The 16097-nt window shown below is 29.0% G+C and overlaps 1 protein-coding gene and 1 long non-coding RNA gene across 3 annotated transcripts in view; one reads left to right on the plus strand and one right to left on the minus strand.

Moving 5' to 3' along the window:
• Nucleotides 1-1897, minus strand: part of LOC107436552 (uncharacterized) — a 44895-nt gene extending 42998 nt beyond the window's left edge. The window contains exon 1 of the mRNA XM_043042240.3: nt 1644-1897. Coding sequence (XP_042898174.2) covers nt 1644-1723 — 80 coding nt within the window. The 5' untranslated portion in view covers nt 1724-1897. The remainder of the gene's footprint in view (nt 1-1643) is intronic.
• Nucleotides 1898-2030: 133 nt separating this feature from the next.
• LOC139426471 (uncharacterized) lies at nt 2031-15527 on the plus strand. Of its 2 annotated transcripts, XR_015433844.1 has the most exons (5): nt 2031-2169; nt 5937-6085; nt 8252-8388; nt 11986-12045; nt 14355-15527. It is a non-coding gene; the product is annotated as an uncharacterized LOC139426471 (long non-coding RNA). The 2 variants fall into 2 exon arrangements; XR_011637743.2 differs by lacking the exons at nt 11986-12045; nt 14355-15527 and having other exon boundaries at nt 8252-10412.
• Nucleotides 15528-16097: the final 570 nt, after the last annotated feature.

Below are 16097 nucleotides of genomic sequence, written 5' to 3' on the forward strand. Positions count from 1 at the left end.
GGGTGGAAGAGGAGGAACTGATAGGAGAAAGTAGACTGAAAAAAAACTCAGGGTTTCATAGACATTGCGAAATGATACCATTAAAAAATTCATGGAATATAATTTCGCAATATTTATTTAAGTTAACCTCGGTAATTTCTGTTAAAGAGTAAAAATAATAATAATGCAAACTAAAAATAATTTACTCGCTAAGACTAAATACATAAAATAAATGAAAACTATTAGGAAAAAAATTCAAAAAAGGAAGTGGAGAGGATGGAGGGGAAATTCAACGTATCTTTATTTTTTTATTTTGAGCTTTGCTAAAGGGATGCTATAAAAATTGAATCGTCTATTGAATTCTAAACAGGGAAGGTGGGGAGAGCGTTATTTAACAGCTGTGAAATCAGGTTTTCTTTCTTTTTTCCGGACTCCTTCTACACACTTGAAAAGAATAAGGACTTAACTTGCGCAATTTAATGGTTATAAAAAAAAAAGAAGAAAACATTGGCAATAAAGACAAAATAAATAAAAATTTAAATTATAACAAAATCAACTGGTTGAAACAAACACTCATTTTAAAAAAAAAAAATTCTTATAATTTACAACAATTAAAAAATTCAATTAAGAAAATGAACTAATCGAATAAATTTCATAAGAGTATAAAAAATTTAACAAATCAATTAACAACGAATTTAAGAATGAATACTAAAATAAATCGGTTTAACAGTAAAAAATATTACATAATCTAGTACAGATTTTTTTTAAAAAAAGATTTTATCCTTACACCTACCCTACACCAATTCTAAGACAAAGACAGGAAGGAGGGAGAGGGGGAAGGCACTCACTGACTTGGGTCCAATGCGAAATTTTGAAATCTCTACCAAATTTTGAATATAATCTAAAATAATTTTTATTATCATATGAAAACACAGAATAAACTTTAAAAAAAAAATATGTAAAGATTAAATAAAATTTTTTAACACTCCGCCTGAAAATTCATCGACGGGGTTCACACAAGTACGCCGAGGGGATCAATATAACGACATATGCCAAAATCACTAATAAGTTTGAGAAAAACATACAATAAGCAATTATAATTTAATACACTTAAATAATAAATAAAAATTTTACTAAAAATTATCGAAAATAATACAAGAAAAAAAAACAAGATTAGTTTTAAATATAATTCGACAATAATTGTCTTAATAAATAATAATCTTAACTTTGCAAAATCATTTTTGTACTTACTCTTGCGACTATAATTAACTTAAGTCGCGTTCAATTTAGAATCCTTCTTCACAATGGCTGACGTAATAATAAATCAGTCGGCCATATTGGCATTTTTTTTTTTTTACCTGGCTAAGATCTTATCATTATTCTTTATAAACGAACTAATTATTATTAACCTCTAAGAGTATTTCAGGATTAATGTTAATTATTTGATGTTATTACTTTATGACTAACTTTACCTTCTGCATCACATGCATTTAATTATAAAATTAATATCTGGTAAATTTAAAATTATCTAACCTCACTGGAAAAGCGAACAGCTTATTCCGTTAATTTTGGAGTTGTTAATAATTTTTGAGCCCTCCCGAAATGAAAATATTACCAAGGTGGAAATATGGATAAAACTGTTGGGATTTTGTTTGATACTCGACCTTTTTGTATCTCCGTCAAGCTTTGTGTCTTTGTTAGGATCCCCTACCAAGGGTGGGGAAACCTCACTCTGTAACGCCATTCCCCTCGTACTAGTGTAGTAAGAAAACTAACTATTATGATTAAATATAAAATCTTAAAACCATGCCACATAGATCCAATTTCTTCTTACACAATTTCAGATTTCACAAGCAATATACTTATGCGTCTCTCTCCTGCAATGGCGGTCCATCGAATAATGCTAGTGACGTCATATCAGTGATTTGGCGTATCTACGATTTGTAACCTAGAAATCTGATTGGTTGCTTTCAAATTTCGCATTTTATGAAAAGTTAAATATAAGTTAAAGCTTACTAATTATTACTTTAAAAATCATTATTTTTATTTAAAAAAATTAAAATTTAAATTATTCTATCCTTAACTTTGTTTTTTAGAATTTAATTTTTGCAATTTTGAAAAGGTCAACAAGAAAACAAGATGGCGGAAAAGTTTTGTTAATTCCGGGATTTCTCAACCAGAAAGGCATAGGTATGTGAAATTTTTTTTGTTGACCTAGTTAGGCAATTTTATGTGCAATAATTTTTAACATTTCACTGAACATCAAAATTAATCAATTATATTTTCTATTAATGTTGCTATTTTCAATTATTTGTATCTATATTTATATAGATTTGAAAGTGTAAATCACAAACAATATTCTAGAAGTTTTGTATTGAATGAAAAAATCTATAAATATAAAAAATTTTAATACATATCTGAATGTTTTTAATATCGGCTATATACGAATTACGGTAATATTAATCATGAAATCTGTTAAATGTTTGTGACTGAACATATCAATTTAATTAATAAATGTGCCATAATTTGTCTATTTGGAACAAAATTCAGGGGGGGGGGGACTGAATCGAATTATAATTAAGGAATATTTCATGATCATATAAATACAAAATATGTGATTTTGTTCTTTTCTAGTTATTTTTCATGAGACAAATACAGTTCTGCTCGTTTTGTTTCATTTTCAACATGTAAAAGATTCAGAAACAGCTGTTTCAGATAGCCAATAAAAAAAAAAATTTTCTCATACTGGTACTCCTCGATCTTTCCTATTTTTTTTAATATATATATAGTATTTAAGTCATTTAAACGCGTATGAAAGTTATAAGTCTTCTAAATGTTACACATTTGTAAAAACAAATTGCCCAATTCTTTTTACATAATTTATCGATATGATGTTATGTATGACTCGACGCATTTCTTTTAGTTTTCTTTTATAAGCTGAATATAAATTAGTCATTTATAGATGTATATTATGTGCGTCGAAAATAGATACATAGAAAAAGCTACGAAACTAATTGATTTAATTAAATGATTATTATTTTAAGCCAAATATATAGAAATTCTATTTGTCAGTTTTTAAGTGAAAGTAGCCAATGTTTCTACAAAATGATCTGTTTACTACTACATATAATAATTACATTTTCTGGTTCCTGTTGTCAATTTTATGTTTCTTAAATATAAATGCAAATCACACTGACTGTAGCAACTCTATGCATTTTTTTCTTCTCATATCCTCCAACTACTGCGAAATTTCCGTAGTTTCTGAAAATATTTTGTCATCCACAACATTGAAATAATTTAAAAAAACAAGTAGTCATTTTTTTGGACTGATTAAAAATTCTGTTTTAAAACTTTTTTGGCTTTGAATTTTTGATTGGTGATATTGAAAACTTTTTGAGTTACTATTGGAAAATATTTTTCATCAATCAACCAAAGTGTTTGAAGATTTCTAACCATTTTAATGCAATTTTTCGCAGATTAGTGTTCTTGTAAACACCTACAGTTTATCCTGATTTATGGCATTTAAATTTTTTTTGAAACTTAAATCTTTGTAGAAAAAATTTAATTTATTGAAGAAAATTTATATTAAAAAATCTTTTCACAGTACCTGTATGTATATAATTAATATGTAATAATAATGTTGTTGCTAATCTCGGAATTGTCTAGCAGCGCTAGACGACTCCCATGAATCCGAACACCTCCAAAAAGTCCATAAAAAGACTGGAATCTCGCAGGACCTCATCTTTACTGAATCCCAAGCAAGTCAGAATATGCGCAGGGGAGGCCATGTCTGTCGAGCACCAATGACATTCAGGATAAGTTTTTTGGCCCCGGTTGAAAGTGTGGCCACTCAAGAAGCGTGAAAAAACAGTTTGATGGGCTCTCGGTCTAAGATTGTGTTGTAATCCCATTTCATTTGTTCAGGTGTCGAGTAGCTCGGTTGGAGGGGAGAGGAAGTAAGAGCTTAATGATATTAATTATTTATTTACAACAATATTTATAGATATCATTATTGCACTGCTCATTTGCGCGCACCTCTACGCTCTCTTACATTTGCAAAAACAAAAAAGACACAACAGTTGCGGCGCTGCGCCACCTGCCGGACGTTAAGGGGAAGATTATAATAATTGAAAGATTCTCCCGGTTTTTTTGCAAAATAACAAGAGTGGTTGGGAGGAGTTCTTATGGTCTTGTTAAATTTCATTTTTGTAGGGAAGAAATTTCACTAAAGGTAAGCTTCCCACAATGATCAGTGTCTTCTTCGGCAGCGGATTTGACCTTGGAAGTCTGCCCTCTCATTCCCATCAACCCCAACATGTGAGGAATCCACTGAAATTGTATAGAATGGTTGGATGAAAGCCTGTCAATTAGGTCTTAAATATCAAGGCTGGTCTGATCTTCGACAATATCCCAATTAGAGATATGCTGGATTGAGGGACGACTATCAGTCAATATCCAAATATTTTGAAAAGTATCTGCCCGAGCAGCAAATTGCAAGCCTTTTCTGATAGCAATAAACTCAGACCTAAAAACTGAACTGTTGTTGGGATTATTGATCTTGTATTCAAAAGCACCCGTAGGGAATATACCCTCCACTACCGGAAATTCCTCCTCCTCTGCTACCATCAGTGAATATTTTTAGGGAAGCACGGGGAATATTCTGGATAGTCTCTTTGGCCAGGCCTCTGACGAGGTCTGGGAGCTCGGAATTTTTCGTCACACTAGTCGAGAGTTCCTTGTGAAAGTACGAGTCCCCCACTAAGGTTGCTCAGAGAATTAATAATAATATTAGATACCTATTACTGTAATTTCACAATTGAGCATCAATGGGATTTATTTCTACATTGGTATCTGTTCCTGGCAACTACAATTGCCAGGACACTGAAGGATTTTGTATGAAATGAAAAAATAAATTATTTAATGGCTTTCCTTGGGTTCACCTTTAAAATTTGCTCCTTGATGCCAATATGCCTGATTGGTGCCAAAACTTAGTGACTAATTCTGTTAGGTGCTGATACAGAAATTATTTTTTTTCTTCTTCACAATCTTTCGTAATGAAGTATCTAATGCCAGCAATACAAATTCTACATACCATTTATTGTGGCATCTTCCTAAATGGGAAAAAACTAGATACTCTACTAACTAGATAACTATTTTAGTTTGAGGAGAACTCCTCCAGACTAAAAGTCTGGGAACTGTCTATGGTAGTAAGTGAGAGCACATTTCTAATGGGGGTGTAATGGAAGAATGAAAGTGTCGATTGGTTTACTCATGCCAAGATTAAGACAAAACTATTCACCCTACACCCCTATTCGAAGTGACTTTTCCTTGTAACCACAGTACCTGCTACGATGTCCTCTAACCATAGTACCCGCCACGATGTCAGGAGAACTCCTCCAGACTGATGTCTGGAGGAGTTCTGATAGCCGCACTATATCTAACTTTGAGTTGCAAATACTGAGATGTAAAATATTTGTAATTATTAGTAAGTCATATTTATCAAATTAATTTAGGAAATATCATTCAATCACATTTAATGGTTGGTTGGTGTCGTATCCTCTATTGAATCATATTTGCTGGTGTGCTCATGGTGAAAACATCATGGGGGGGGAGGGAGGTTGCCAGAGCCTCCGAAGAGGTTGGACTTCTGCCTGTTGGTTCGCGGGAGGTATTTTATTTCCCTCCTACCACCCAAAGGTATTAGCCGATGGAGGCATTCCCCGATCCGCCACCTGGGGACGTGCTCTCTAGTGGTTACAGGCTCCCCCGAGCGATCACATTTAATATTCCTCATAATAAATCAGTGAAAGCTAATTATAAATAATTTTATAATAATAACATTTTACGATTGTGTTTGGTTTTTTTCTCCAAAAAATAGAAATGAAATAGAGATATAAATGAAAATGATTTAATATGTGTCTATTAAACAAAGACTAATCTTGATTTTTCTTTTTAAGGTTTTACTCGATGGAAAGGTTGTTCTTTGATTGCATTTTCAATGTCTGAACCTGCAGATTGTACTTTATTTTTTGAGTTCTATGCATTAGCTTTACTGTCCACTTTTTGAAAATCAGCTCTAAATTTGAAAATGAATTAGGATTTACTGGTAATATATTTTTTTGGTTATTTAAAATATTTCTTTTGGAAAAAACTACTGTAATACAAATTAAGAACTTGACAATTAAAAAAAGTTTCCATTATGTGATTCTTTTATTTTGCAGTTTTGTTAGTAATAGTGTACAAGAGCAACAATCAATGAAATAAATGACATGTAAGATATTGTATAGTTTGTCTAAAGTAAGAACTCCTCTAGTCATTTATCTGGACTTGTGGCGGTGACTATGCTAATGAGATATGACTATTTTAAGTAGAGGTGTGGGTTCATTGTTTGGGACAGGTAGGGGATTTTTTGCATCAGTCTATTGTGTTAGCCCTAAAGTGAAGAGAAGCTACCCTCCCTGTAATGCACTATTCTTGTTTTCTTAGCAGCAGACAGCCTCAGATTTTGTGGCGGGGGGGGGGGAGTTCTTACTATAGACAAACTATACCTTATTTCAGTGTTTCCCAAACTTATGACTTTTGTGTACCCTTTGTAAATTTTTCGTAACGCTGTGTACCACTAATAAAAAAATGAATGTATTTTTTACTATAAAAAAATTGCACAAAAGTTAAAAATCACAACTGACTGTTGATACCACTAATTATTAACTGTTAACTTCAAAAAATAGCCAATAGAAAAATACGTAATAGTAAATTTTCATGGCTAGCTTTGTTTTTAAATAAAATTTTTTGAAATTTTCGTTTGTTGCGAGATATTTCACATAAGATCGCGTACCCCCACAAAACTGTTCCCGTACCCCTGGGGGTACGCGTACCACACTTTGGGAAACACTGCCTTATTTGATTTTGTGTGTTACCACTTGAATAGATGGAATATGTACAAGAGCTAAGTAACTTGAATTATATCCTAAAGAGAACTAATATAAGGGTCCTTATTATCATTGTTTCTTCATTTCTATCAGTTTCATCATTTTTAAAAATTTGTGAACCAAATATTGTTAATTAATCACTGAATAATGTATACATGTTTTTCTTGGTCAACAGCCTTGTGGATTGTGTGACCATACAACCAATTTATCAGTTAGATATAAATCAAAGAGTAATTAAGATGTAAAAAAAATATATTAAAATTCAATTATTCTGAATTTCTCTCTCTAAAACAAGCTTTACTTTTTCTTCCATAACTTAAATAAACTGAAAATTTTACTTCTGTGTGAAGAGCTTTAAAAGAATCAAATAAAAAACTACTATCGAGGGTAAATCCAAGATTTTTTGCCACGGTTCTGTTTTTCGAATTTTGTGAAAAATAAAAAATAATTTAGTTTTTGTGAAAAACATTAAAGAATTTTTTGAAAATAATTCTTATTATATTTCTAGTGAAATCAGAAAAAAACTTAAAACTTAACTAATTAAAAACAGTTTTTTCGTATTTAGTTAAATTTTCAAGCTCTAAATAATTACTGCTATAAGCTATTGTAGAAAATCTAAGAATTAACATTTCATATTTTGGTAAGGAAAATTCTATCTCAAATTTTTTTTAAGCAAATTGAAATGTTGCACACTAATATTTATATGCTACATATGTTTTACATCTGACATTTTCCTTTCAGAGTTATAAAGAATTTTGTTAATTTGCGTTTACATTTTAATTTAGTTAAATTTAATTTCAAAAAATTTATCATTAGAAGCTTAAAGAAAGATGGTTGCAATTTCATGTAATAAGTTTAAAGCCTCTCTTGAGCAATGTTATTAATTTTATAATGTGGTTGTGCAGTGCTAGCTTAATGATAGGCTTTACACGTTCTAGGACTCAATCTTAATGGTGCGACTTCAAATATGCTAATTATTTGAGCAGACGATATTTTAAGTTACAAAAGCAGGCATAAAAACGTACTTTATCTAAGTAGGCATGCCTTATTTTTCCTTAGCCGATTCAAATTTATGACTCCCAAAATATATTTTAGGAGTCATAAATTTGAATTCTAGCCATTATTAGATCATTATTAAGGGTGGTCTGTTTTTAATTTTGCTCACTGTACATTGAAATATCCGATCAATGTCTGTTGCAATATTGAACAACATTTTTTATTATTATATTCTCTGATAATTATATTATTACTATAATTTAGATCAACTTTTTATTGTGAATTTACAATTTGTTTCAAATTATTTTGAATTTTGATTTATACTTATGAATGTCTGTGTTCAATAGGAATTTTCCAAGGAAACGGCATGTTTTTTATTACAAAGTCCTCAACTCAAAATTTTCTATGTGTTCCATTCTTAAAGATGCTCAGCATTGAGGAAGTTAATATCTGGAGTTTTACTGTCTCATCATCTGCTTTGAAAGTATATCTGCTTAATATAAATCTTTTAATGTAGACATTCACAACCTTTTTTATGTGAGGGCAATAGAAAAAAAAAAAGTCAGTGAGCTGTAATAAAATTAGTTTTTATATCAATTAATGATAAAACCTTTATTCTGTAGTATACTAAAAACAGCATCAAAAGTATGAATTTGTTTTAAAAATTAAAAGAGGAGGTATATCATTTAGATAAAAACTATGAAATTAAAAATATTTGAAATTATGCTTACTTGAAGTTATAGTAGGTTTTTTAATCACACTGTAAAAAAAAATTAATTCTACTTCTTTTACTATTTAAACAGGGTTGTCGCTCCATAGGGAAAACTTGGAAAATACTGGGAATTTAAAAATCAACTAAAATAACAGGGTAAAGGTTGAGACTTTTTAGTTATTCTTTAGACACCGGGAAAATACAGGGAATTTTTCTTATTTTCATCTTTTAAAAAATGGTAACCACTCAAAGTGCGATCTATGGGATATTTAAGGATGATATTTCTGCTATATTAAACTAGTTCATTTACTATAGCATTATTTGTTGTAAGCATGTTCAACTGTTCCTTTTTTCTCCAAGTTTTCTTAGCAATTATAACTAGATTAATTAGACTAATACAGCTCATGCAAGAGAACAGTGATTGTGTTTTTCCTATTAATATCTTGTGTATGTCCAGGGAAAACACGATGAATTTTTTTTCCAGATTTCAGTGGCAGCCCTGTGTAAATTTTAATTTTTTAATAAATCTTTGAATCACATTTGTTTTGAACAAGTGGCAAAAAGAAAATTTCATTTAAAAAATTTCAAACTGTTGTAAAATTAAAATTTTTTGAGGCCTTTAGTTACATTCCATTTTGAAATTATTATTTGTTTTATTGATGTTTCTCCCAAGCTTATTAAAATTTAGTTTGAGAGATGTTCCTATAAAATTTTTATATTTATAAAATTAGTTTTTTTGGTTGTCATTTTGTATTAAATACTGAGTTATTCATTTCTTGTGAATACTCACAATTTTATATGATAAAATTTTTAAATACATGATATAATTTTTAAAATTTCAATGAAAATAATTGTGTTATTCAATGCTTTATTCAATAATATAGTTTGCTGTGCATTATTTTATTTACATATTTGGTTTTTTTTTTCAACATTTTCAGAGATTATAACCTTTCATTGAAGTCAAGCCATTTTTCATAAGAAACAGATTCAAATTTTCACAAAATGCAGAAATTTTAGATTTATGGGTTCCTTGAAAAATGTCACTTATCATGTTTTTCTATAAATGTCATGTTCAGTTTTTGCCAATACTTCAATAGGCTTATAAATGTTATTACTGAAACTTTTGAATTAATTCAAATTTGAAATTAAAAATTTTTGAATCTGATAAGTTACAGTGGTATGATCGAAGTGATAACTTAGCATTAACTTTCACTCATTTTTGTTATCATTTAAGGTATATATGCTTGCAGATAATTGAAAGAAAACAATTTTGTGACCCTTTATGCATGTTGGATATGGTTCATACTTTTCTAATGTTATATATCCAGTATTTTGAATTTATATTAAGTATACATTTTCTTATGGGTTTTCTTAATATAGTTGTAAGATTTATTGAAATTGTAATTTGTATATGATTACATAATGAATCTGTGTATTCTACTTTTTGACTGAATTATTTACTGAACTATTTTTAACTTGTTTTATAATTTATTGTTTTTACAGATCCTTTTCTCGGATATATTATGAAACTGAAATTAGAAATAGTTTATTCCCTAGCGACAATTTTACCTTGGCCCTAGTTGGGCTCAATATGGGTCCTGTAAGAACGGGTCCTTTCGGGGGGTAAGAACAGGTCCTCAATATGGGTCCTTTCTTTCTCTCAGTGGCACGGCAGCCCATAGAGGGCCAAGGCCTACTGTGCCCATCTCAGTTTAATAACTTGTACCATGGTACCAATATTGGGATGTCTATGTTTTTTAACATTGGTCCTAGAATGGCCTATATAGAGTCTACATTGGCCACATGGGTGCCACTCTTCAGTCCTGGGGACTGAAATCAGTCTTGAGAAAAATCAATGGACTAATAAATTCTATCAATTAAATAAAATTTTCTTTTTTTTTTTCCTTTTAAATTAAAAATTTTTTTTTGGTCAAAATAAAAAAGTAATATTATATCTTAATGAAAACATATGATATGGTAATAATGTCAAGACTTTTATTTATTTTCTTTTTGTCAGCTTCACTAAATCTCATTCTTAAAGTCTTGAGAAATAGGATTAAGTGAACTTCATCTACTTGAGTAATTAAATTTGTACTATTGCTGAATCTAAATCTGCTCAAGTTTGATTCCTTCACCTTAACCTATTGTCATGCTGACCAAAGTTAAATCAAGATTTTTTTTTAATAACAAAGAAAGAAATTATTATGCTAGAACAAAAAATAAATAACAATGAAGTGACAAATAGAGGTATGAATGGTTTCAGGTTGTTCAGTAATAATTGTAAAAAATTATACAAGGTTAGCTGTTTTCTTTTTGTTTGCTAAAAAAGCATAAAATAAGGAGAAAAAAAATTATAGGAAAAATAAACAAATGATTTAATATGTAGGCCAGGCTATTATCAAGGAAATAAAAATTTCGGTGTCAGTGAGCTATAAATTTCTAAAAGTTTGGTAAACAACGCTAGACAGTATTATTTAGTCAAAAAATAAGTTCAGTCTTGGAATTTTTTTAGAGTGGCACCCCTGATTGGCCAATATAGAACCTTATTGGGTATATAATGGATATAAAATATAGGGTGAATCCTTCAATTCTATAAAAACCGATATTGGTATGGTTGCAAAGTGGATTTTTCACTTCTGAATTTTTCTGTTTTCTTGTTATAAAATTTTTAACTATCTAAGGGACATTGGTTTTTACGAATCAATTTAGCTTTAGCTTATAAAATAATGCTTCTTTTAAAACAAGTTGTAGGTGCGATATGGCCAAAAGTGGCTTTTGTGCCAATAATTCTAAACAAACAAACAAACAAAATCTTGTTATAAAATATAATAATAATAATAAACCTTTTCATTTATATTTTGCTTTCCATTTTTTTCTTTTTCACAAATGATGAATTCCATTTTATGATGAAATTTTACTTCTATAATAATTTTGAATTAATAGCAATACAATAAATAGAATGTGATTGTGATAATATTAAAGACCCGAGTACCCAATGCTTTTGTTACTATCTAAATATTAATTTTTCAATAAAGAATTGTTCATTAGCAAATTAGTGCAATCGAAAAGGTATTGATAGAGCAGTGATATGTTAGTAAAAAACAAAGAGATTTCCCTCAAATTTTGATTAAGATATTCCTTCAAAATTATAATAACTTTAAGCTTGACAAAGTTTTAACAGTTATAATTTCTAATCGAAACTTTTTGTAAAGAATGCTAAGCCAGGTATTCCAATTACTTTGCAAGAAATAGTGAATTAAGTAGCAAAAATTACTTCATTATATTTATTTGAATTATTTATTTTTTTCTATTATGAAGATCTTAAATTTAATTCTTTATTTTTTTATACCTATATATGTTTTCTTTTAGATTTTTATGTTGAGTTGACAATTTTGAAATCAAGAAGTCTTGCTTGGATTTTTTATCTAGGTAAATAATTTTTCTGTTCATCAATTTATTAAAATGCTAATGAACTAATGACTTCAGCTTTATTTTAATTCTTTTACTCTTATAATATTAATAATTGTTATTTGAATGAATTTTAAAAAAATAATTAAAAGACAGTTGTAATATCTAAAAGTGATGTAAAAACTTAAAATATGCTTGCCACTCTCTTTGTCACTGTTTATGAGGTCCAGGATAATACCAGCACTAATTAATAACATATTTTATTCAGCAAAACAACATCAACAATGGTATACAATTAACAAGCAGACAAACATAACATCTTACATCCAGATCTCGTACGTAAAGCCAACTAATATAGAAGTATTTGGAGGAGGTTATTCATTGGATGCGCGCATGCGCTAACATTAAAGTTTCAGTTCGTATTTCTAAAAGTTTCACTTCGGATTTTAACTTACCACACTCTTACGATAAGAAAATATATGAAATTCTCAGGGATTTTAAAAACACCATTTGGAATTCTTACATCTGTAATTATAAAATTTATCATGTCTTATAAGAAATTATCCAATGGTACAACAATATTAAAAAAAAAAATTTCTACTTATAAATATCTGTTTTGAATGAATTTTTGTGCATAAAGTTTGAAGTTATTTATATTTATTTTCATTCATACGTATTGACTGTTTACAATGAAACCGTTTATTTACAGACAGTTTATAATCGTTTTTTTTTTCTTTTGGTTCTCCAACTATATTCTCATTGTTAAAACTAAATTCGAATTCAAAAGACTTAATAAAAAGGATATACATCTGCCATTGGTGGTAAAACATAATTATACTCTTCCCTCCTTTTTTATCCTCCTTCAAAAAATTGAAAACATATATTAATTTATAGGCAAATTTCATTAAGCATGCTGGTTAAAGCTGTGAAAATCTATTAAACTTACCATATTTTATTTGGACAATCTAGGTTGATTGGAATAGTAGCCATTCTGTAAAATAATCTTAATGAAAAGAGATGTCAATTGCCTTTTTGTGCCATTTTTTATTGTAAGCCTTTTAGAGCTTGGACAATGTTTTAACAAATTAGGAAAGGTTTTAGTTATTAATTTTCTAATGCTTTATAACATCTTTTCCTGGAAGTACAGCAGTTAGCATCTCAGAGTGTTTAAAAAAAAAAAATGCGGAATTTATAATTATCACCTTATTTTAATTTTAATTTCTGTTTAAATTCTGATCAATTTATCCAATTTTCTATGTTAATCGTTCAGAATTACATTTAAGTTTTTCCCTTTTAATATCTCTTTAAACATTTAATAATTTTTTAAAAGTAAATACGTGATTATGGAAAAATTTTTGTATCCTGAAAATTCTAAAGTTGCAAAAAAATATATTAAGTTTTGTGATTGATCTTTAGATCACAATATTCACATCTTTAAAATCAAGATACACAAACACTGGTTAAGTACTTGCTGTATTTCCGAAATGTGATAAATAGTATAATGTTTTTTCTTTATGTGAAAACACTTAAATTTTATAGTCCCCATAATGTAATTCTAATTAATCAAGAATTTATTTTAATTTAAAATGACTTATTCAATTTTGTCAAATTGAGATTTCTGAACCCTGTGGATATTTGTCATTATTTATTCACAAAAATGGAAATACAAACTAGTTTTCTCTTCACACTTGCAGCAAACTCTTCTTCATTTATGTCCCTTTTTCTGCTTTTTGAAAATGTGCTTTAAAATTTAGTATCTTAAAATGATTTGTATGTACTCTTTCATAAGTAAAAATAGACTGCCTTTTCGGACAATGACATCTTAAATTTTTACTGTCCTTCAGCCTAATGGATGTTGTTTCTCATAAATCAATTCTAGATGTAAAATAAGCATCTGATAGTACCAAAAAAAGTATTATATTTTTCTCCTATTTTGGATTTAGTATAGCTGATTGTGTTAAAACACTATAATGCACTCGTAAAACATCTTGTCTCACTAGCTATATTGTTTATTCTTTAAGTAGAGAATAAAGATTGAAAACACATAAAATTTTCTGTATTTTGCATTTAATTTCTTACGCAGTTATGTAGTAAATCTTCTGCATTTTTAAAAAATGGCGATAGAGAAGTATGCAATGGCAATGTGTGTAAATTTTGAAATAATTCATATCTTTAAATCCCAAAATTAGAATGGGAAATTTTTAAAGATTTATTATCTAATTCTGATACACTAAAATATAACTATTTGTCTCCTAAAAATTCGATTAAAGCACAATGTTTTATTCCGTGTCCAGCATTTGAGTAATGTTTTTCTTATTTTTCTCTCGTAGGATACTGTGATGTCAAAAGGAATTTTCTTTACTGATTTAAATCCCAGTAACTATGCTTTACAGCAGGGTGTTTGTTTCGCACTTGCTCTGCATTAAGCCTAGTTTCTAGGATACACCTTTCCCATTTTCTTTTGCTGCTTTTCAATTGACTAGGTTACTCCATAGGCAAGTTATTTTATTTCTTTTTATTTACAATACATTTATTTATAAAGTTCATTTAATTGTATAATGCTCAACACTTTTCTTTTTATATTTGGTTTATGCATAAAGAAACTCTTTTTAAATGCTTTATTATTGTTCTATCTATTAATACTTATCTTTTAGAAAATAATAATTTTTATTCTATTGTTATCAGATGGTGTTTAACCATTGCTAACAGACCTACCTACTCTCAGACTTTAGTATCCAGTCTCAGGTGCTCATATCAACTATATATTTTCTCATGCTTTTTTTCATGATAACTGTAATGTATGAATCAGTGGACCCAAGGCACACTTTTACAGCCTCCAGCTCAGCAATTTTGTAGTTCAAATCAGTTTGGATTATTTTTAATTCCTTTTTAGAACCTTTAAAAAAAATGTATTTTTAAATGTTTGATAATTTTTTTTAAAAATCTGATTTTTAAAGAAAAGTATGACACTGCTTTTAACATTGTTTACAGATCATTACTGAGAGTAATACAGTGGGTGATCGGTTAACGGACACTTTCACGAAAAGTTTTTGTGCTCGGATGACGAACACTTTCAAGAAAGATTTTTTTGTGTTCGGACAACGAACACATATTCGGATAATGAACAAAACGAATTCTAACGAACACTTCTCGGCCTGAAAAAAAATTAATATTAAGCATTTGTTATTTTACCTACAAAATAAGAGCATGCTTAGTATTGATAATTACTAAATGAAACTTGAATTAACTATGAATTTAAAGGTCATTCAATAATTATTATTATGACTAAAATCAATACACACTTGAATACTTCAATTTCAATATGAATATCAATACTTTCTGACAGCTGATAAGTTATGGGCTAGTGGATTTGGCTAGCAAAGAAGTGCCATCCATGATAAAATGGAGAGGCTGCTTTTAGTTTGGATACAGGGCCGGATTAACCTATAGGCACACTAGGCACGTGCCTAGGCCCTACGAAATTCAGGGGCCTACGAAAAACTTGGGAGAAAAAAATTTTTTAAAAAAATCAAACGTAGTGGAATCAGAAAAACAGTTTTGTTTTTCTGATTCCACTGCGTTTGATTTTTTTTTCTTTTCACGATAAATTTCGCACTCAATAAATTCATTTTATTCATAAATTTTATCATTAGGTTTTTTTTTGTTTTTTTTTTTAAAATTCCGTTGATCTTGCCTTGTTCCGAGTTTTAATATTTATGCTAGTGCCTTTTTTAACTATCGTTTCGGTTCGATAATTTTCAAGTGTTTTGATTTAGATTAATAAGTTTTCCTTTTATTTTATTGTCCCCCCCCCCGTTTAATTAGGTATGAAATATATTGCATTATTTAATCATTGGTTTTGTTTATATAAGTTAATTTAGGAATTGTAATTATTTTTAAAAAATAAATATGAGAATTTTGTATTTTTTAAACTTGTTTTTCTTGTCTAAGCTTGTAAATTTTTTATTCTTTTAAATGTTATATTTCTACCATTTTTTTTTCTCTTTGAAGTTAGGAGTACCTTTCTTTTTTCTCTTACTTTATGCATTACACTTGTCGGTATTGCAGATAAA

The sequence above is a fragment of the Parasteatoda tepidariorum genome, chromosome 5 (genome assembly GCF_982258835.1).
Source record: "Parasteatoda tepidariorum strain Cologne lab strain chromosome 5, Ptep-v5.0, whole genome shotgun sequence".
Taxonomy (NCBI): Eukaryota; Metazoa; Arthropoda; class Arachnida; order Araneae; family Theridiidae; genus Parasteatoda; species Parasteatoda tepidariorum.